Source organism: Arvicanthis niloticus, chromosome 3 (assembly GCF_011762505.2).
Source record: "Arvicanthis niloticus isolate mArvNil1 chromosome 3, mArvNil1.pat.X, whole genome shotgun sequence".
In the NCBI taxonomy this organism is placed as follows: domain Eukaryota; kingdom Metazoa; phylum Chordata; class Mammalia; order Rodentia; family Muridae; genus Arvicanthis; species Arvicanthis niloticus.
This window is the reverse complement of record NC_047660.1, coordinates 77,321,123-77,337,367: the sequence shown is the minus strand read 5'-3', so window position 1 is coordinate 77,337,367 and position 16,245 is coordinate 77,321,123. Positions and strand designations below refer to the sequence as shown.

The 16,245-nt window shown below is 43.1% G+C and overlaps 1 protein-coding gene across 1 annotated transcript; it reads right to left on the bottom strand.

The window, feature by feature from the left end:
• Positions 1 to 3,735: 3,735 nt before the first annotated feature.
• Positions 3,736 to 13,973, bottom strand: LOC117705005 (uncharacterized). The gene is made up of 7 exons (XM_034497223.2): positions 13,540 to 13,973; positions 10,678 to 10,803; positions 9,856 to 10,039; positions 8,430 to 8,545; positions 6,829 to 7,009; positions 5,364 to 5,479; positions 3,736 to 4,263 (listed from the first exon to the last, which is right to left on the bottom strand). The coding sequence occupies exons 2-7, from the start codon at positions 10,701 to 10,703 to the stop codon at positions 4,158 to 4,160; spliced, it is 729 nt and encodes a 242-aa protein (XP_034353114.1). The 5' UTR covers positions 10,704 to 10,803; positions 13,540 to 13,973; the 3' UTR covers positions 3,736 to 4,157.
• Positions 13,974 to 16,245: the final 2,272 nt, after the last annotated feature.

The window sequence follows — 16,245 nt, the reverse complement described above, 5'->3', positions numbered from 1 at the left end:
TTTTTCCTTTGGTGACTATGAAGTGTCCTTCCCTGTCTCTTGATTAATTTTGGTTCAAAGTCTATTTTATTAGATATTAAAATAGCTACTTCAGGTTGCTTGTTGGGTCTGTTTGCATGGAAAACTTTTTCTTAACCCTTTACTCTGAGGTAATGGCTATCTTTATTGCTGAGGTGTGTTTTTTGTATGTCGCAGAATGATGGATTCTGTTTTCACATTCATTCTTTTGATCTTGACCAACCTTAGATCTTACAGAGGGCTAATATCCAAAATATACAAAAAAACCTCAAGACATTAGACATCAATGACCCAAATAACTCAATTTAAAAAATTGGGTACAGAGCAAGAGAACAAATTCTCAGCAAAGGAATCTTGAATGGCCGAGAAGCACTTAAAGAAATGTTCAAAGTCCTTAGTCATCAGGGAAATACAAATAAAAAATGCTAAGGTTCCATCTTACACCCATCAAAATGGCTAATATCAAAGACTCAAAAGGTCACAGAGAGTGGCTTGACTTTGGTTTCAGGAAACTTTCTCTTTTAAGACACATACAATAAAATGGGTACCCAGAAGACCATTTGGAGGAATTTGGACCCCACAGATTCCAGATGCCCACATTCATATAACCTGTTTTTCAGGTTATGCTTTGAGGCCAACTTTCATGATTCAGGAGAACAAAACTAAAATAACCAAGATCCCAAATGGAACAAATATTAATGGTACACTGAATGAACTATGTGTCAAGATGGAATCCCAGAAGGCACCTGATGGGTGCCAGTGTCTATAAGACCTGGAGACACAGTGCACTTCCATCTCTTGCCACAGTGGCCACCAGGAATACACTGAACCTAGGAGGGCTTTTGTGCTGTCTGGGCCATGGAGAAGGGCAGGCCAGGGAATTATGATCATTCACAATCAAGTTGAAGAAAGAATAGAAGCAAACCTAATGGGATGGGTGTGAGAGCTGGGTCAGCAACATGGCCAATTATTTAGCAATGTGGTCATGAAGGAGTGCAGTCCTTGCTCTCATTAGTGACCCCTAAGCAGCCCAACTCCTGCCTGCCTCTCCATGAGATGAGGCTTTGCCTCACCTTGGGGACTGCAGCATGGAACTCTTGCTATTCTGCATGGTGGTGATGCATACCACAGCCTTGCCGATAACAGAAGCTTTGCCAAGTTTGAGGGTATAGTTGAAGTAGCCCACCATTTCATTTCATTTCAGCGAAGTGCTCCAAGACATTAGTAACAAAAGTCTGTGGAAGTGCGCATGCACATACTCGAAGTCTAGAGGATATTTGTGGGAGGGTTTCTTCTGTCTACCATGTGGGTCCCAAGGAAGAAACTCGGGTTTCTAGACTTGGCACCTGTTGAATCATCCCATTATCTGATCACCTCAACCAAGGAATTTCATAAGCACTTTATCTATATAAATGTTCTTTGTAAAATATATCTGTATCTCTATCTATAAATATCTATATAGAAAGATATTTGTGCTTTTTGATGACATGCAAATTCCTTCCACCCCAAGAATGGATACTGGCCTGAATGAAAATATATAACAAATGGAATTCATACAGGGAGCTGTGGAGCTCTGGAGGTTAGAGTAAATTAAACACCTCCATGGGGACTCTCATCTTGTTGTATGCAACACCTCAGTTGTACTTTGTTTCTTTGTTTATTTGCCTCATAGCCTGTAGGGCTAAGATTGAACATAGAGTGTTGTGCATGCCAGGCAACTTCTCTACCACTGAGTTACATCCCAGGTACTGAAGCCCGTTCATCTTCTACCACAATTACACAGCAGGCTGGATGAGGAGACTCAGCTGCCAATCTTGACAACCCAAAAATGATCCTTGAGAATGGTTGACAGAATTCATTCAAGATTTGGAATTTTTAGCACTCTGGGAGAGGAATGGAGATGCCCAAGTCCACAGTCTGCACTAAGGAGCCTTTAGCCTGGGAATGACTTATATGAAACTATTGTCTACCAGCACATGTGCCAGTAAAAGATGCCAGATTAATCTACCCAACAGGGTGCATTTACTAAAACAACCACATATTATGCTGAGGACCCACAAGAGCATACAGCATAGACAGCCACAGGCTCCTTTCAGGTACTAAGATGGACACAGACACACACTCAATATGGTAGTAACTTGTCCTGAATCAAGACTCACCTAGATTCATCGTGTCTAAAAATGGCCCTTTCTCTGTCAGGCACAGGATGTAACAACCAAGTATCCTATGGCAGAGGATCATCACGGAAGATAATCTCAATTCTTTATCAGATGTGCCTAAACTACATTTTTTTTGTAGATAAGTCTGGATAGACCTGCTCCAAAACAGAAAATAATTGACGTTGAGTTCATAAAAAGCAGTGACAACACCAGAGGTCTGCATAGATGTCTGGCAGAGATTAACCAAAGCTTCTACCCTGCTTCTCTGGATGTCGAAATTGTAAAATCTCTGGTTTGCTAGCAACTGTCTGGAGACCAACAGGATAATATCCTCCACACTCTAACACTCTGGCTCACCTCCAGTCTCAGAAAGATAGTTCCATTCAATAAACTATAAAACAATCACGTGGAAGAAACACTTCCTCAATACACTCTGAGACCTACCCCAGCAAAAGGGCAGCTTCAGCTGTTCCTCCTATGTTCCAGGCCTGCACAGGCATGCTCTACACAAGAAACATGTGGCCAGTGCTGCAGGTTCCATGCACTATGGCTGCTCTGGAGCTTCCTCCCAACACTGCTTAGATGAAGGTACTTTTCTTGTTTTCAAGAAGAATTCATTATCCTACCCTATCATCACGGAGGATAATCTCAATTCTTTATCAGATGTGCCTAAACTACATTTTTTTTTGTAGATAAGTCTGGATAGACCTGCTCCAAAACAGAAAATAATTGACGTTGAGTTCATAAAAAGCAGTGACAACACCAGAGGTCTGCATAGATGTCTGGCAGTCTAAGAATCCTAGCATGTCTACCCTGGGCACCTGGCCGGACACATCTCCAGAGACTTCTTCAGTTAATTGGAGGTGATCAACCCAAGGAACACTTTGCATGTGCTTGTCATCTATAATCTGGTATCTGGTTTCCTCTTCTGGCTCTGAGGGAACTGCATGCAGCGGGGCCACAGACAAGTCAGCCAAAGACCAATTCACCAAAACTAAGTAAAAAATAATGTAAAAATAAATAAATAAATAAATAAATAAATAAATAAATAAATAAATGTTTTATAGAAAGCCCATAAATGTATGGTCAAGGCCAACATTTGTAAAAAGCTACTTTGCAACATGACTTGGAAGTTGTGTCATTATCACTGATGCTGTCTCACACATACACACACAAAAAAATGGGGCTCATAGCTCTTTATCTCCTGATTTATTTTATACTCCTTTGAATTCTTATTTTCCAAGAAGCTGAAGAGCAATAAGAGTGTATTTCTCAGTAATTTCTTCCACAGGGTTAATAATGAGAGTGTGTTATAGAACACTATATTTTATGGGCAGCAAAATACATGACAGCAAGAATATAGTATGGTACTGACTACATTATAAAGTGTGGATCCATGGAGTAAAGCATATTATCCACACATAAGACATCTGCCCGGCTATCTGGGAACTCACTATTTAGCCCAGGTTTCTGGAACTTACAGAGATTCATCTCTGCCTGTGAGTTCTAGGGTTACAGGAGTGGGACAGCACCTGAATAAAAAAGATGGTCTTAAGAGTGAAGAGTTACAAATCAATTTATTATTCATAAAACATACTTTAATGGGCATTAAAAACAGCAGTAAGTATAAACAGTGAATGAAGTTAGCAATTTTTGAAAAATGATAAGAACAGATAACATCCCAATAAGAAAACCAGAACATCTAAGAGCAAAACCCCAAACAGAAAGCCAAACATAAAATTATGCTAAGCACAATTTTCTCACTGCAGATTGAGCATCACAGACCTACACAGTCTGTCCCTTGTCTTGGACACAGTGACAGGGTAATCACCTCAGTTCTCTCAAGGGGAGTTGTCAGAAAATCAAAGAGAAGCACACCGATAAGATGACTGGTGGCTGACTGGCTACATAAAATTAAGGCCTATTCACTGAGGAAATAAAATATGTGGAAGCAAATCCACCCTAGGCATTCTGTGATTTCTAGGGATGGGGCTCAGCAGGTGGCTCCTGGTGCAGCAGGTCATTCTGTAGGACACTCTCTTTCTGGGCTGTGGCCAGTTCCATCTCATGCTGCAGTTTCTCAGACCTGGGAAAAGAAGGCAGTTAAGCCACTGGCTTGGTAGGGATCTGCCATGCTAGCAGTCAGGCTACTACCTCCCACTATCTCTACTGTACTGGCCACACAACATAGATCATTTACCTGAAGTTGTTTGTTGTTTATACCCCCAAAGAATAACATTCACACGTTGGCTAGGCCTACAAATATTCTCATTCTTACACACAGGTCAGAATTTTTTCAAGGTACTGTATGTTCTCTGATCTACTAGAAAGTATAGGACTTTCACCTGCAGTCCAGGGCATCACTTTGTAAAGATAGCCTGTCATACTTAATAGCATATGAGTGATATACAAGCTATTTATGGTGAGTTAGTGATGGATCACAGCATTATATAGAGAGACATAATGCAGTCTTACATCCTTGGTACCTGAACAAGGTCATGAAGGTACCAAGCACTCAAGCAATATGCGTGTTAGAGCCTGTCAGGCAGGGGCAGCAATTCTCCAGTGGTGTGTCTGAGAACAATAGCCCTGCATAGACTCTGGAACCAAACAGAAAGCTGAAGTTCCTAAGGATTAGAGCTGGGAAACTGCATCCTGGCTCTATATGGGAGTCTGTTTTAGAACACTCCCCTGAAGGATCTGATCAACCCGACCCCAGAGGCATCTGCCTGGGTTCATCCTGGAAACTGCTTAACCTATTGTATCAAGAGAATTCTTATCACAGAAATGGTTACGCACAGGAGAGAGTGGTGTTAAAGGAGTGGTATCTGTTCTCTATGGGGATGTCCCTAAATAAAATGTAATTTCAGCCAGGGATGGAGGAGTACACCTTGAGATTCCATGACTTCAGAAGGTGAAGCAGGCAGAGCTCTGTGAGTTTGAGAACAGCCTGCTCAGAACATACTACAGATCACAGAAGGCCATCACAATGTCACACACAGAGACTATCAATCATCTGGTTTCCTGGACAGAAGTTCTTATTGGCTAGACCACCAAAATACTTTGAGTCATGTTTTTCATGGCAGTGATTCTTAGTCTTGCTGATGAGAAGTCCATATAAGAGAGAGAGCCCAGGTACAGGGGACCCAGGTGGCTCTACCCTTGCCTTCCAGCCAGGGCTCCTACCTCATCTGGAGGACCTCAAAGTGATGCTGCATTTTTTCTGCTAACTCCTTTTGCTTGATGGCCATCTCCTTCTGCTTCAGCACATACTGAAGCATTTCTTCCATCCTTTCCATGTGCTATTCATTAGAAGATAGTATCCTTAGTGGAGGGTTGTACACAGGCATGCACAAACTTTCATACAAGAGTAAATACACACATAGTATCCCAAGAGCTTGCTGGTCATTCATGCAAGCCAGAAGCTTCCCCAGAAAGCTTCTGCAGAAGCAATAATCCCTATTTCAAGGTAAGAATGACAAGAAAATAACCCAATGTTCTCTTCTAGCCAGCCCACTCATCCAAGAAGCACTACACACACACACACACACACACACACACACACACACACAACACACTAACATACACACTAACACAGATACACAGAGAGACAGACATACACACACACACACACTAACACAGATACACAGAGAGACAGACATACACACACACACTAACACAGATACACAGAGAGACAGACATACACACACACACACTAACACAGATACACAGAGAGACAGACATACACACACACACACAGAGGTGGGGTGGGACAGACAGACAGACTTTAGAGAAAAGCAACCTCATGTTCAATGAGCATGAGAGTATAGACTAAGCATACCAGTTCTTTCAGAGGAGGTTCAGAACTCTGCTATTCATCCCCTGGGAAATAAATCTATTTGTGGAGCTTGTTGTGCTTGGCCAGGCTATATTGAAGTGATTAGAGAACCGTTCCCCCCTTCATTTCCCAAGTCTCCAACCCAAAGTTCTTAAAGGTTTTTCCCACATCCTTGGTCCTGTAGTCAGGTCCAGGCTGGAAGCTCCAAGAAGGGAGAACTCTCCTGCAACACTACACAGAAACCAGGGCTGAAAAGTTGCTACTCAGGCTTCTGTCCATGTGAACCAACAACTGAGTAACTGGAAGAAACCTCATTGAGTTGCAGAAAAAGAAGGCCACATGCCACCCCAAATGGATAACAATGAGAAGCACTCATTTGACATTTGCACTAGGCTCTTTGTGCAAGCTGCTTCCAACCTGGGATGTCTCATGACCCCTGCCATGCAGATGAGTCATTAGGACCCAGAACTCAGCCAGAGCTCTGTGTATAGAATCCTACTGTGAGGACATATACGTGTGGACATGTTATTCGCCCATGTTCCTCCCTGGACTGCAGGTTCAATCAGGGCAGCAGAAAATGCTTGCCAATAATTCACTTTCTCACAAGATGAAAGCTTCGAAGAATACATGTGCATAGACAGAGAAGTGAACAATCACATTATATGTGCTGGGCGGCTGGTTGGGAATGTGGATTACAAAGGTGATGGGTAGATTATAAAGGGGATTATAAAGCAGAGGTGGATGGATAAACACAAGGGCAGTCCAATGGGCAAACAGGCTACACATTACCCTAACCCACCTGCTTGTTCCTACCTTTTGGAGCTGGATCAGGAGGTCACTGGCCTCCTCCTGTTGCTGCTTAGAGACCGTTAAGTCCTCCAAGTGCTGCTGTAGTCGGGCACAACGCCCCTGTATTGTTTTGTTTTCCTGCCTCATCATGTCCACCTTCTTCTTCAACTGATTCAGCTCTGTCAGGAAGCAGCTGTACAAGTTGCTGGAAACAACCTCTGCATAGTAAGTCCCCTGCCAGTCTCCGCCTGCCACCCAAACAAACTTCAGGGCCCCATTAACCCCAAAGGACCCAGGTTCCCATGAAGACCTAGGAGAGAGTCCAATACATCCATGACAGATGCACTCAGGAGACCCAATTCAAAGAGAACAGCCAATTCAAGAGATTCAAAAGTCTCCAACACCAAAAGGGATCCATGTCCTCCAAAAAGAATCTCCACCTTTCTTGACTGTCCAAGGTAATAGGGAAACATCAAAAAGTAGTGACTAAATAACTTCACCATAGGACAGGGGACACAAGAAAGGGACATCTATGCAAGTGTTCTTTAACAGTGAGCTCTGTAAAACTGTGCCTGAACCCCAGAGGCCCAAGGCACCTGAAATCACTGTTTGTATCCCTAATGAATAAGAGTCACACAGAGGCTGGGACTAGATATTTTCTCAGCCTTAAAAAAAAAAAAAGTCAGCATTTTTTCTATGTACTATATGTTCAATATCCTACTAAAAAGAATGGGACTTTCTCTTGCAGCAAACAGGCATCAATTTGTAAAAGTAACCTACCATAGTCAACAGTACATGTGAGATTAACAAATTACTCATGATTAGTGATTTATGCACCACATCATTTTATAGACACACAGATTATAGCCTTGCAGTCTGGGCACTTGAACAAGATCAGGAGGCTAGCTCAGTCCTGCTGCTCAGGTAGGATGTATCTTGCACCCAGGCAACATGCTAGATTAAGATAGAGCACATCCTGCTGAAGCAGCATTTCTCCAGCTGTGTGACTGAGAAAATGGCCCCTGCACAGGCTTTGACACCAAACAGGAAGCTGTATTTCCTTAGGACCAGAGCTGAGAAACCACAACCTGGCTCTCTATGGGAGTCTGTCTGTTACAGAACATTCCCATTGAGGGTTCTGATCATCCCTACAACAGAGCTATCAGCCTGGGTTCATCCTGGAGATTTCTTAAACTATATTATACATAGAACCCTTTTCACAGAAATAAGTAAACATGACAAAGGGCAATGTTAATGGAGTTGATTCTGTTCTGTATAGGGGATGTTGGGAATGGAATATGAATACAGCCAAGCATGGAGGTGCTCACACCGAGATCCTATCAAACGGGAGGCAGAAACAGGAAGATCTCTGTGACAACAAAAACACCCTACTCTGAACATACTAGAGAGGACAGAAGGTAGTCACAACAGCTCAGTCATATAGAGGATTAAACATATGGTTTCCTAAACACAAGGTCCTATTGACAGCATAATTCATTGAGCTGTTCTTTTCCTGGCTTTGGCTTTTAGACTTGCTGATGAGCAGAAGACCATGAAACACAGAAGTCCCAGGTATAATGGACCCAGGGGTGGCTCCACACTCTCTTCTGAGCCTGAGCTCCTACCTCTTCTGGAGGAGCTCAAAGTGATGCTGCAGCTTTCCTGCTGACTCCTTCTCCTGGACCCCCAGATCCTTCTGCTTGTGTCTGTCCTGCAGCAATTCCTCCATTCTTTCCAGACCCTGTTCATTAGAAGATGGAGTTCTGGGCTAGAGAGATAGCTCAGTGGTTAAGAGTATACTGATTGTTCTTCCAGAGGTCCTTCCTGAGTTCAATTCCCAGCAACCATATGGTGGCTCACAACCATCTGCAACAGAATCTGATGCCTTTCTTCTGATGTGTCTGAAGACAGTGACAGTGTACTCACATACATAAAATAAGTAAATAATTTTTAAAACAAAGAAATTTAAAAGTTTCACTTTAAAAAATGATGAGTTCTTAGTGAAGGGAGGTACACAGGCATGCACAGACGTTCATATATGACCAAGCATTTACACCAGATATCAAGAGCTTGCAGTTAAGCCAGACAAGCCAGAAGCTTCTAGAGTATGGTTCTGAGGAGGTAAGAAATAGTGTTTCAAGGCAGGTATTTACAAGAAAAAAAACCCAATGGTCTCCTCTAGCCAATGCACACAGGCATGATGCAACACACTGTTCCCTGGCTTCATACTAGATGACCATGAGAGTTTAGACTAAGCATACCAGCTCTTTCAGGAGAGGGTCAAAACTCTGCCATGCATCTCTTGGAAACTAAAACTGCTGTGGAAAGCATGCTCTGCTTTGCCAGATTATGTTGAGATCATTATAAGACATTTTCTCCTGAATTCCCACATCTCCCAGTTCTTCTAAAGACATTTCCACATCCCTGGTCATGTAGTCAGATCCAGACCGTAAGCTCAAGGAAGGGAGATATCTGCAGCAACATGCAGAGAAAGGCTAACAAGCTGCTACTCAGGCTTCTGTCAGTGTGAACCAAAAACTGGGTAACTGGAAGAGACCTTACTGAGATGCAGAAAAAAGAAGGCCACATGCCACCCAAACAGATGACAATGAGAAACACTCATTTGATACTTGCACGATATTCTTCTCCCTGCAAGGTGCTTCCCACCTGTGATTTCACAAATCTCCTGCCATACAGATGAGTCACAGGACCCAGACATCACTCAAAGCTATGGACTCAACATCCCACCTACCATGAGGATATGTATGTGTGTGATGTGATATTTGCCCTCTCTCCCTCATTGAACTGCAATTTCAACTAAAGCAGCAGGGTATGCTGCTTATAATCTAGTTTCTCAAAAGAGACTTACATCCCAGAATACATGTGCTTAGACAGGGAAATAAACAATCACAGTACATGAGGTAGGCGGCTGGTTGGTAATGTGGATTAGAAAGGGGGATGGGTGGGAAAAATAGGTGGGTCAGTGAACAGACAGGAAATCCAATGAGAAATGGTGAGTAACACTAGCCTGACCCAGCTGCCTATCCCTACCTGCTGCTGCTGGGTCTGGTGGTCACTGGTGTCCTCCTGTTGATTCTTACAGATTAGTTTCAATTTCCCCAAGTGTTGCAGCACTAGGTCACAATGCTCCCGAATTTTCCTATTTTCCTGCTTCAACATGTTCACCTTCTTCATCAGCTGAGACTGTTCCATCAAGAGCTGGCTGTGCAGGTTGCTGGAAATAGACTCTACATAGTAAGGCTCTACACCTCCCTTTGGCCATTGCTACTTCCAGATCCCATTAACCTCCCTGGATTCTAAGTTCCAAAGAAGACCTACAAAAGAGATGAATACAGCCATGACAACTGCACTCGGAAGATTGAAAACGGAAAACAGCCTATTCAGAAAAGAATCAATGAATTCTTAACTCCACAACACCAATAGAGATCCATGTCCCTTGAAAAGAAAGAAGAATCGCCACCTCTCTAGATTGTCCAAAGCAATGTGGAAACATCAAAATGCAGTGGGCACATAACCTCAAGGGAGAATCTAAGGGAGAACATTCTAAATACCTGTCCCATAACAATCAGCTCTATAAAAACCCTGCCGAAGCACCAAAGGACTAGGTTTCACTGACACCATCTCACAGTGTGAAATCACTTTTCTGTCTAGAGGCTCCAGAGCATGGCAGGATAATGCTGGGAACAATGACAGTCTCTTTTACACTTAGCTAAACTGAGTCCAAAAGGCCCAAGACATGTTGCTGGCTAAGAAGCAAAGGTGAGAACCAAAGCGGGGGACTCTTCACTCCAGGAACAAAGAAAGACAGAAATGGCCATTCCACCCTGCCATGGGTGTCTGACAGGTACTTACGGATAGAAGCCAGTCTCCTCGAGCATCTTGAAGTTCTTGGAGGCCTCAGTGTTCTTGTTCAAGGTCTGCAGCTCTGACACAACGGGCTTATGTTCCAAATGGAATTTCTCATAAAGTATATTTAGCCTGTGGTAGGGGATGACCCCGGGGGGATAGAATCCCATAAACACAGGCCTGTGGAATCACTCAGCTTGTGCTACCCCAGCCCAAGGAATGCTACTTCTGGACCAATTTAGTGGGACATCCAGGTGCTCTATAACCTTGTCATCCTGCCCCAGGCCAGCAGAGTCTAGGTGTCGGGGTGGAGGCTGCTCTGGCTCCATGAACTCACTCAGTAGGCCTGAAGGGACAGTAGCCCATTGTAGTCTCAGGAACCTATGACACAGGTCTTGGCCCACCAGAAGTTTGTAGTTTCATTTTTCCTGTTTTCACAACAGGGTTTCCAGATCCTGGGAAACTATTACTGCACAGGTAGACATTGTACACAATTCTCGGTCGATACCCCAGCATCAGGAAAGCTTTATAAACTACTGGATGGATTCAAATGTACAGTAAATGTGACCACATAGGCCAAGAGCTGTGCTGTTTAAAGAGGGGCTCCCAGACCTCAACACTGTCATCACCTTGAAACTGTGAGACAGACAAATTCTCAGGCCAAGAGGCAAATTTGTGCATTCCAAAATTGAGACACACAAACATGCAAACATGTAGTTGGGCTTGTGGAGCACATGCATGAGCACACACAGAAGGGGGAGAATAGGAGACAGAGTCAGAAACAGAGACAGTTAAAGAGACAGAGAGAAAAAGGAGAGAGTATATTGGGATACAGAAGAAATGCGTGGAGCAATATTGTCTCAGAGTATAAGGCACAAGGGTCAGTAGAAATAGTGATGACCACAGGCCTTGTAGACAAGTACTCACAGGGGAAAATGTAAGACCAGGCCCTTCCAGGTGCTACCAGGAGCTTTCAACTCTCAATCTCCTGCCAGGCAATTAGAAGACTCACCACAAACTCACAACATCTAGAATTTCACACAGACCACCACATGCCAAGTCCTTTCAGAACACATGCTGGGAACTCACTCTCCACTGCCTCAATCTCTGAGTTCTGTCACTCAGACCACAGGCTCTGGTTTTCATTTGGAGGGAGCTGAAGAGACCATTTCCCATCTTACTCCTGTCCTAGCTTCAAGTTCTGCCTCTCCTCTGAGAAGCACTTAGGGACATGAGCTGTCATGTCACAGGGCACAGGAACACCTTAGAGGGGCAGTCTCTTCAAACCAAGTTTATAAAAGAATGAGGGTGACATAGCAGACCCAAGACTGACACCATGCAGTTTGAAACAATGAATATCTAATGTCCAAGGACAATGATGAGGACCAGGCCATCTCCCTGCTTAGTTCTCTCACTGGTCATCAGCTGCAGCTGTGTGGTCAGCCTCTCCATTTCCTTATTCACCTGCTTCTTGGTGAAGACAGGTGTGAGGGATGATGGCTGTCCACCAGTCTCTATAGGTAGAAGACCACACGTAAATTTCCATAATGAGAAGGCATAGAGGATGGACAGACCAGCCTAAGGACCAAACAGAAAGAGCATGCTTGCAACCCAGTGACACCCCAAAGATTTTGGTCCAGGCTTGAGATGCCTCCTATGTGGATCTCAGCTCTCCCATCACTCTGTAGAGGAGGGAGTATCAAAGAATCCCGGTGTTTCTTCTGCCTCCTACACATGCCTATGAGGACCACACAGATGGCCTCTCATGCTTATTAACAATTACACAAGGGGCATTTTGGCTTCAGACCCCTCAAGCCTGTGGTTTCAGAATCCAGGAGAAAAAAAAAAAAGCATATTCCACATGTACTCGGATGCTGAGGAGATGCTCAGATCTCCTGCAATGGCACTCTAGGCCCATGACTGTGGATTAAAATGTCATGCAGGGTCAACAGACTGATCAATTCACCCCACTGAAAGATCAAAACACCCATGAGCTGACAATAGGATCTACTCTGTCTTGGTCCACTGCCTCTGACAGTTAAAGAAACCTTTAACAACATTAAAGAAAGGCCTGCCACCCATAGTAGCTGATTCAGAAACCTAAGAGACTACTCTCAGTGAAAGGTTATCGGAGGAGTTCTGATAACATAAGGTCACATAGCCAGAAGCACATTCTTCTCCCTGCTACTATGGTCAGGAAGCCACTGAACCTAAATGAAGCCAATGGGCATAAAGTTCAGTGATGTTAGGCCTAAAAGTGGGAAACGTTAGTCAGTACCTGACCCTGGTGATCTCTTATTGTTTCCATATTATACAATTAATTCCCTGTAAGAGTAAAAGCTATGGGCTCACAGTAGAACACCCTTGGTCTTGTCAGATCCTGGCTTTGCGCTGAACAAACTAACGTTTTGAAATTCTTGGATTTCAGGAGTTATGATAAGCTACAGAGGGCCATTTGCTTCCCAGAGACTCCAATTCCAGTGCCCCATTACTGGAAGACCCAGCTCAAGCCCACATACATTTTCCAGGAAGTTCAGCACTCCCTTCCCAGGACTCACTGGTCTCCCCAGGACCACTTCTTTCTTGCTGGATTACACTGAGATGAAAGTCCAGCTTCCTTCTGCCTTGCCCTGGCCATTCTATACTCCCCATTCTCTTTCCAAAGTACACTCCTCAGTCTTAAAAACATGACTCAGGATGAACTCTGTAGTCACTGACTGAATGCTCTAAGAGCAGCTGGTATTGTGACAACACTGTTAACATCACAGCAGATGCCAAGAGCTCACCAGGATACAATAGACTGTTGAGAAGGACTGCTGGTGTCAGGAAACAGCCTTTGCCTCCTGATAATGTTCTCCCTGTACTCACCAGAAACTGAAGTTCCCTTTCCAGAAGACTCTCCAGGTTCATAGCCAATGAGCAACTCCTCCTTTCAAAGCCAGAGATATGCTCTGGGCTTGATTGGAAACACCTTAGCTCTTCAAAGTGGTAAATTGAGTCTTTACTTTCCAAACCCTGCCCAGGAATATCTCATTCCTTCCTCAAAAACCCCTATTCAGTGATATGAGCAATTACATAGTGAGAAATCACCCCAGGGTGAATGTGGAAGAGGAAGATCACCTGTCTCATCATCTACAGGTGCTTGAAAACACATCCAGGAAGCACCAGCAGGACTCGTTGCAGTGTGAGATGTGAGTTAGGGAGTACTGTCAGAGAAGCCATGTGCTTAACTTTTAAAAGCTACTCCATGATTCCTTAGCAGATAGAGAATTCAGCCATCATGGAATGGGCATCAGTGTGATGAACTATTGTTGTCAGGGGAAACTGAAATAGTGGAGCCACCAAGTGAAAAGTCCTTGGCCCCAGTGTGGTGCTCTCCTCTCTGCACCAATGCTGCCAAAGCAGGGCTGGTTACAGACCTAGGTTAGCTACACCTGTCTGAAGAAAGATTCTGTCTAAAGAAAGAAAAAAGTCAGCTGGTCTGAGGGGTTTAGGACAATACTTTATAGCTTAGTTAACAGACTGACTGCCTAGTATGTAGGAAACCCAGGGATCAGTGACTACAGCTGTCCTCACTGGCTTTGGAGGCCCCACTTGTAATCCTAGCTCTTGTAAGTAGAGAAGTAGGTTCATTTAACCTGAATGTAAATCTGTAAAACCAGCTTGAGAACAGCTTGGGATACATGAGAATGTGTCTGCAAAAAAACTAAACAAATGAATTTGAGAATTGCTCTTTCTAATTCTATGAAGAATTAAGTGGGAATTTTGATGGGTATTGCATTGAATCTTTCAGCAAGACGGCAATTTTTACTATATTAATCCTGCCAATCCCCAAGCATGGGAGATCTTTCCATCTTCTGAGGTTTTCTTTGATTTCTTTCTTCAGAGACTTGAAGCTCTTGTCATACAGATCTTTCACTTGTTTGGTTAGAGTCACACCAAGATATTTTATATTGTTTGTGACCATCGTGAAGGGTGTTGTTTCTCTAATTTTTTTTCTCAGCCCATTTATCCTTTGAGTATAGGAAGGCTATTGATTTGTTTGAGTTGATTTTATATCCAGCCACTTTGCTGAAGTTTTTAAATCAGGTTTAGAAGTTCTCTGGTGGAAATTTTGGGGTCACTTAAGTATACTATCATATCATCTCAAAGTAGTGATATTTTGACTTCTTCCTTTTCAATTTGTATCCCCTTGATGTCCTTTTGTTGTCTAATTGCTCTGGCTAGGACTTCCAGTACTATATTGAATAAGTAAAGAGAGAGTGGGCCACCTTGTCTAGTCCCTGATTTTAGTGGGATTGCTTCAAGTTTCTCTCCATTTAGTTTGATGTTGGCTACTGGTTTGCTGTATATTGCTTTTACTATGTTTAGGTATAGGCCTTGAATTCTTGATCTTTCCAAGACTTTTACCATGAATGGATGTTGAATTTTGTCAAATGCTTTCTCAGCATTTAATGAGATGCTCATGTGGATTTTTTTCTTTGAGTTTGTTTATATAGTGGACTACATTGATAAATTGCTGAATATTGAACCATCCATGCATCCCTGGGATGAAGCCAGGGATCATGATGGATGGTTGTTTTGATGTGTTCTTGGATTCAGTTTGCAAGGATTTTATTGAGTATTTTGCATCGATATTCATAAGGGAGATTGGTCTGAAGTTTTCTTTGTTTTGTCTTTGTGTGGTTTAGGAATGAGTGTAAGTGTGGTTTCATATAATGAATGGGTAGTGTTCCTTATGTTTCTATTTTGTGGAATAGTTTGAAGAGAATTGGTATTAGGTCTTCCTTGAAGGTCTGATAGAATTCTGCACTAAACCTATTTGGACCTGGGCTTTTTTGATTGGGAGACTTTTAATGAATGTTTCTATTTCTTTAGTGGATATGGGACTGTATAGATAGTTTATCTGCTCCTGATTTAACTTTGGTACCTGGTATCTGTCTAGAAAATTGTCCATTTTATCCAGATTTTTCAGTTTTGTTGAGCATAGGCTTTTGTAGTAGGAGCTGATGATTTTTTTTAATTTCCTCAGTTTCTGTTGTTATATGTCTTTTAATTTATGATTTTGTTAATTTGGATACTATCTTTGTGCCCTTTGGTTAGTCTGGCTAAGAGTTTATCTATCTTGTTGATTTTCTCAAAGAACCAGCAGGTCAAGAAATTGGAAAGAGGTGTGTAGCAATGGGGGATGAGGAACTGGGGGTAGCAACCAGAAAGCCCCAGATGCCAGGAAAGCAAAAGCTTCCTAGGACCCCATGGGGATAACATTAGCTGAAATACCCCACAAAGAGGAGGTAGAACCTGTCAAGACCATATCCAGAGGTTAGATATGGCTCCCAGTTGAGAGATGGGGCCACCCACCCATCTCCAAAATTTTAACCCAGAAATGCTCCTGTCTAAAGGAAATACAACGACAAAGAGTGAGCAGAGACTGAAGGAAAGGCGATCCAGAGACTGCCCCACCTAGGGATCCATCCCACATACAGACACCAAACCCAGACAATGGATTTTGTGAATGCCAAGAAGTGCTTGCTGACAGGAGCCTGATACAGCTGTCTCTTGGGAAGCTCTGCC

What these genes read in the sequence shown, in the direction of transcription:
- LOC117705005 (XM_034497223.2), bottom strand. Translation starts at nt 10,703, where the DNA reads ATGCTCGAGGAGACTGGCTTCTATCC. An exon ending in ACCAGACCCAGCAGCAGCAG is followed by an intron (nt 8,546 to 9,855) that starts GTAGGGATAGGC and finishes TCTAATGAACAG; the next exon opens with GGTCTGGAAAGAATGGAGGA. An exon ending in TTTGAGGTCCTCCAGATGAG is followed by an intron (nt 4,264 to 5,363) that starts GTAGGAGCCCTG and finishes TTCTTTTCCCAG; the next exon opens with GTCTGAGAAACTGCAGCATG.